At 26.1% G+C, this 6,292-nt stretch overlaps 1 protein-coding gene across 1 annotated transcript; it reads right to left on the reverse strand.

Annotated features, from left to right (window-relative positions):
* Window positions 1-559: 559 nt before the first annotated feature.
* LOC131656842 (uncharacterized) lies at window positions 560-2,578 on the reverse strand. Its single transcript, XM_058926433.1, has 3 exons — window positions 1,338-2,578; window positions 838-1,234; window positions 560-760 (listed from the first exon to the last, which is right to left on the reverse strand). The coding sequence occupies exons 1-3, from the start codon at window positions 2,576-2,578 to the stop codon at window positions 560-562; spliced, it is 1,839 nt and encodes a 612-aa protein (XP_058782416.1).
* Window positions 2,579-6,292: the final 3,714 nt, after the last annotated feature.

Here is a 6,292-nt window from a genome sequence, read left to right on the forward strand (position 1 = left end):
ATGGAAACCTATTCTCTAATAATTTTTATGTTGCGGTCTGCACATGTTCCAACTGTAACAAATATAAAAGTGACTAAAAATCCTATATAACAGAAAAAGTGTACGGATACAACATTCATAAGGGGAAAGAAATCAAATATGCGCAGATATATGTCTATTCATTTTGCAATTTGATAGTAACCATCCAATCACATATACAAACATAAAGATATTAAATAAATGCAATGAAAACCTCCATTTCAGTATATCATAAACAAGATGAATGCGTTTAAAAAATTTTGTTCGCTGATTTCACATTCCGTGTTATTCGTGAATGATTTTCTGTGACAGATAACATTACTCTTCTCAGAAATGTGGGGGTGAGAAATGTTGCTCCCAAGTCCAATAGAGTTATGAAACATAAACATAAAGAAGATTGAAAGACTGAAAGAAACCTCTAATATTGAACATAAATCAAAACACAAAAGAAAGCTCAAGCACACTTCATAAGTCACAAAATAAATCCTAAAGCTACAGCATTAAGTTTTTAACAAGTGGTAAAACATTAACACCAATAAGGTTATGTTTGATCTTCATCTCCATTAGCATATTCGCCATGCAAATCAGAAATCATATCATAACCCAAGTCGTCTGCATCTAAACCTTCAATATCTCCATCATCATTCAGATTTAGCTCAACTGATCCTCTATCTTGCCTCTTCTCACCCAATTTTGAATTACCAGCCTCTTGACTCAAAAGATTTCTTCTCTTGGCACATACCTAAACAAATACAAATACAAATAAGATAAGCAGTTGGTAGGTATTATACAATTCACATTTAATATTTTTTTTCTTACCATCTTGAAAGCACTCTGATTAATCTCAGATCCATAAGAACTACATGTCAAACTTAATACACGAAGCGCAAGACTTTGGAGCTCTGGTAGTCCACCTCCAAAATCAGCCCACCAAACTGATGGAGTCTCGTAACTAGCTTTCATTGCAGCAAGAGGATCACCCAAAAGATTTATCCGTTTTTCAAAATCATCCAGTTGAATTTCAATCTTGGCTCTTTCTTCTGGACTGCCCACCATCCTGGTTATACACTGATGTAGACTACGCGTAATGATATTATCATCGTCTCTAAGTCCAATACAATAGTGATATTGAGGATTGAGAAAATAGGCTGCTGCATGCAAAGGGTTGAGATGTTGTTGGTCCCATCTTTCATCAATGATTTTCAGAAGCATAAAACTACAAAAGAGAGAGAAAATTAACAATGATTTTCACAGTTCAAAGAAAATAAATAAAACAAAAGTTCAATTATAAAAACTAAAGTTGATACTCCGATATTTACCTTTCAATGAAAAGGTGGCTTCTTATTTCCTCTTTAGCTTGCTCCATTGCCTCATAAATAAAACCGGTGGCTGGTTCTTCGATTGAATTCACCAAACGAAGCACTTCGATCAAAGGACCTGCACCTTTTAAACAAATCAAAATATTTTTCCAAAACTCTTTGTCAAAAACCACATCCTCAACAGATTGTCCAACACTTGTTTTTGCAAACTGGCTGGACCTCCACTCCTTGGATATGAACATTTTTCTCAAAGCTACCTTGTTCTCATAGAGACAGTCTAAAGTTAAGTAGGACGTGGCACAGCGAGTAATACTTGGCTTCACTAAATCCATTCCTTTTGTGAACCTATGCAATAGAGAAACCATAGAATTCCTCGAATAAATAAAGTTTGTAATTCTTTTACCCTTTGCAATTGTCTTTTCATATATCGGAATCTTCTTCTCGTAGTCTTCCAATATCATCTCAATGCAGTGTGTTACACAAGGTGTCCAATACAACTTAGTCCTCTTTTCCATCAACATCTCACCAGCAGCTTTATAGAATGGTGTATTGTCCGTCACAATTTGGGCAACATTTTCTTCTCCAACCTCTTCAACAATGTCATCCATCATCTTAAAGAGTTTGAAAGGCGTCTCCGATTCCAACATATCAGTTGCATCAATAGACTTCAAAAAGGATGCTCCCTTTATACTGTTCGCAAACAAGTTTAGTATGGATCGCTTATTCTTGTCAGTCCATGCATCAACCATTATCGTGCACCCTCTTGTCTTCCATACAGCTCTGTGTTCTTCCAAAGCTTTATCTGCCGACTTTGTTTTCGCCAAACATCTTTCACTAATCTCAACGCTAGACGGTGGCTCATATCCAACGCCGAGTCTTGAAATCATACCACACATAGCAATAAACTCCTTACTCTCTACCATCTTGGGCAGTATGGCATTGTCGTAGAAAAACCTAGCAATGGCTTCAGAAGCTTCCTCTTTCAAAATATCCTTATTTTTAGCATCTTCTTCAGAACTCTTATTAACCACACCATTCTTTTTTCCTTTTTCAACAATTTTGACAGAAGCACACTCCTCCTTCTTCTTCTGATCAGCACCATTCTCACAAGCTTCACCGCCGTGTTTTGTTCTGGCCAAACGACAAAGAAATTGGTAGAGCCGGCGGGGGTTCATGTCATCAATAAAATTGAAGTGCATTGCATCTTCTCCATCAAGTGAAATGCCGTGCTCCAAAACCATTCTATCTTTGAATCCTCACTAGAATTTCCAGAGAATGAACTATTAAGATTATTAGTATCCTAATTTATAAGAGTTTGTTTTGATGAAGATTTTGTTTTTCGAGGATTTTGGAGAATGCTGTTACTATAGTAGAATGCTTTTAGAATGTTGTTACTATAAGAGTTTGTTTTGTTAAAGATTTTATTTTTATTTTAACTTACGAAATATATTTTTTCAAAAACAGTATTGTCTATCTTTTAGGATTAGTTTGTTTTAAAATTTAAATCTTTTAAAGTTTATTTGTTAAGAATGAATCGGGTTTAATTTTCTTTTAAATTACTTTTTTATTTTTAATTATTTAAACAATTCAATTATATTTTAAAATATTAATTTATTTTTATTAGCTTTTTTATTTTTTAAAATATTAATTTTGTAAAATTCTTTAAGAACATACAAAGTCATTAGTCATGTAAATGTTTTATATATATTTTAATTAATATATGTTAAAATTTATTTAAAATTTATTTAATAAATATAAAATATCAAATTAATGTAATTGCTTAACAATAATTAAGCATCTTATATAATGAAAATTATGTCAAAATAATTGTGTAAAAGATAACGAAGTTTCTATTTTACACTATAAAAATTTAAATGACCCTATTACCTATAAAGATGTATGTGTCAAAATTTAAAAGTCATATTAAAAGGCCGTAGTTGTATTTTTGGTAGTAACTAGTAAAGTCGCACGGGTCACGCTAAGTCGATATAAATAATAAATAAATATATAAAGATAGTTAATAAATATATACAAAAGATACACAAATTACAAAGAAAAAAAAATTGAAATTATAATTGTTATATAAATATTAATTTAATTTAGTTAGAAATATATACTTAGTAGAAAAAATAAATGAAATAATTGTAGTCATCTACCCATGCATTTATACGGATCGCGCAATATCATTATAAATAATAAATAAATATAGTATAGTGATGGTTAAGAAATTAGATAAAAGATATATAAATTAAGTAATCTCGACCCATAAAAAAATGTATAGTTTAGTTTAAAAATAAATAAAATAATTAATTAGTCATCTACACGTGTGTTCGTCCAGGTCGCACAATATTGTCAGAAATATTAAATAAATATAGTGCTTTGATGGTTAAAAAAATATAATATTTGAAATTCTAAATGTCATATAAACATAACATTAATTTTAAAGTGTTTAAAAAAATTTCACTTTGATTTCATATTCTTGTATTTTATTTTATAAGTTAGTTGTTTAAAAAATTTTGATTTTTAATTATAAACAAATTGAGTTAAATGTTTAAAAAATTCAAAAAGATTAATATATGGATTAAAAACCTATATTTTGTCGGCCCGTTACAACATATGATATATAATATCTGTTCAATTTAAGTCAATATTTTGTCGGCCCGTTAGAAAAATCGGTTCGGCCCGTCGGACGTGCCTATAATATTTAAATTTTTTTGAATTGTAAATTTATGGATTCTATTGATATTATATGATTTTATGATCATATATTAATTAAATATTTAATGATATGTTTTAAAAATAATCATAATGATTGTGCCAATGAATTTAATTTATAAATAATAAATAAATATATAACGATGGTTAATAAATATATATAAAAGATACGCAAATTAAAAAGAAAAAATATTTGAAATTATAATTTTCATATAAATATTAATTTAATCTACTTAGAAATATATACTGTAGAAAAAATAAATGAAATAATTAAGCAGTCATTTACCTGTGCGTTCGCATGGATCATTTTTTTTGAAGAAGCTAAAAAATATATTACCAACAACCGAAAATTCCTTCAAGCACAAGACGTTCGCATGAATCATTCACCATCGTTATAAATCATCTACCAGTGTATTCACATGGATTGCATAATGTTATAAATAATAAATAAATATAATGTATGTGATTATATTTATTTGATTTGGTAACAGGTGTTAAATGATCTAATTTTTTAAATATAAAAACAAATTGTCATCGTTAAGAATAAATATATTATCTTTCTCAAAATAAATATATTATACTTATAATTATTAAAAGTCAAGATATTTTAAATCATAGGCTAGTTTATATATTAATAAATGTAAATATGATTTGCATATTGTTAAGACCAAATCAAAATATAAAATTAAATATTAAAAATTAATTTGAATAAAATAATTTGAATAAAGTAATTGGAATAAATTAATTTGAATAAAATAACTTATACTATATATTTTATCGTTATTTTATTCGTCAGAAAAAACATTTGGGACTGTAATTAATGATGGTTAAAAAAATTTAAAATATTCAAAACATTCAAATTTTTGTTTTTGCAAAAAGAATAATAAATGTTTGTTTTTGCACTTCTTAACATTTAAGACTATACAACAAATACACCATTTATATATATATATATATATATATATATATATATATATATATATATATATATATATATATATATATTAAAAATGTTCAAATATTACAGTACTAAATGAATTAATTTCTTATTTTTTTCAAATATTTCTTAATGATTTACTATTCTTGTATCGGGTGGTCGAAAATGTATATTTTAGTAGAACAAATAAATGATATAATTAAGTAATTATTTATCCGTCGTTCGAACGGGTCACATAATGTCGTTATAAATAGTAAATAAATATAGTATAGTGATGGTTAAGAAATGTATATACAATATTTAAAAATTAAGTAGTTTCGGTCCGTAGAAAATGTATATTTTTGTAGAAAAAATAAATGAAATAATAAAGTATTCACCTATTCGTACGTTCACATGGTTAGCGTAATATCGTTATAAATAGTAAATAAATATGGTATAGTGATGATTAAGAAATACATATAAAAGATATATAAATTAAGTAATCTCGACTCGTCGAAAAATTTATATTTTAATATAAAAAATAAAGAAAATAAAGATATATGCCACTTTCAAATCAAAGTCAACATTAAAAAATTGAACACCTTTTTAAACAAATATGCATTAAAACTAATATGAATTAAAGTTTATAGGAATCAATTCAAATAAATTGTAATAAAAGAAAATACATCAAAATAGTCTGGAAAACAAAATCAAATTCATGAATGCCATCAATATTTTACCTTTCAAAGTCATCAATAAATTTGTACAAACTTGTATATGACACACCGTAAAATCTTAAACAATTATATAAAAGTAATGAATATTGGGTAAATCAATAGTCTAAAATATTAATAAAATCTGATAATTAATATACACTATTAATTATATTGCAATTCAGATGAATATTATAATAAAAAAAGTTTTAAAATAAAGAGAATAAAATTTATATAATTGAAATGAATATTATAATTAAAAAAATTATATTAAATAAATCACTTATCTTAATATTTATTAAAAATAAGATATTTATTTTATAATAAAAAGTACATATTTTTTCATTTTTTTTTTAAAATAGTTGAAAAATAGTAGTACTAATGAATAGTCTAATCTAATTTTTAGGTTAAAAATTATATAATAACACATAAAATTAACTCTCTTAAAGCATAGTTTTTTAGATAAATAAAACTTTGTAAAATTATTTTTATTGTTATTGAAATAATTTTCTTGTTTTTTGTTGAATAGTATTTTATTTTTGAAGAATATAAAAAATAAATTTACCTAATAATTTTATAATTTTTTATATATAATGTAGATTGTTTTGTCA

This window comes from Vicia villosa, linkage group LG1 (genome assembly GCF_029867415.1).
Source record: "Vicia villosa cultivar HV-30 ecotype Madison, WI linkage group LG1, Vvil1.0, whole genome shotgun sequence".
Lineage (NCBI taxonomy): Eukaryota > Viridiplantae > Streptophyta > Magnoliopsida > Fabales > Fabaceae > Vicia > Vicia villosa.

Coding starts and splice junctions, on each gene's coding strand:
- LOC131656842 (XM_058926433.1), bottom strand. CDS start 2,578: ATGGTTTTGGAGCACGGCATTTCACTTGATGGAGAAGATGCAATGCAC. Junction 1,235..1,337: donor AGCCACCTTTTCATTGAAAG/GTAAATATCGGA, acceptor TCTCTTTTGTAG/TTTTATGCTTCTGAAAATCA. Junction 761..837: donor ATCAGAGTGCTTTCAAGATG/GTAAGAAAAAAA, acceptor GTATTTGTTTAG/GTATGTGCCAAGAGAAGAAA.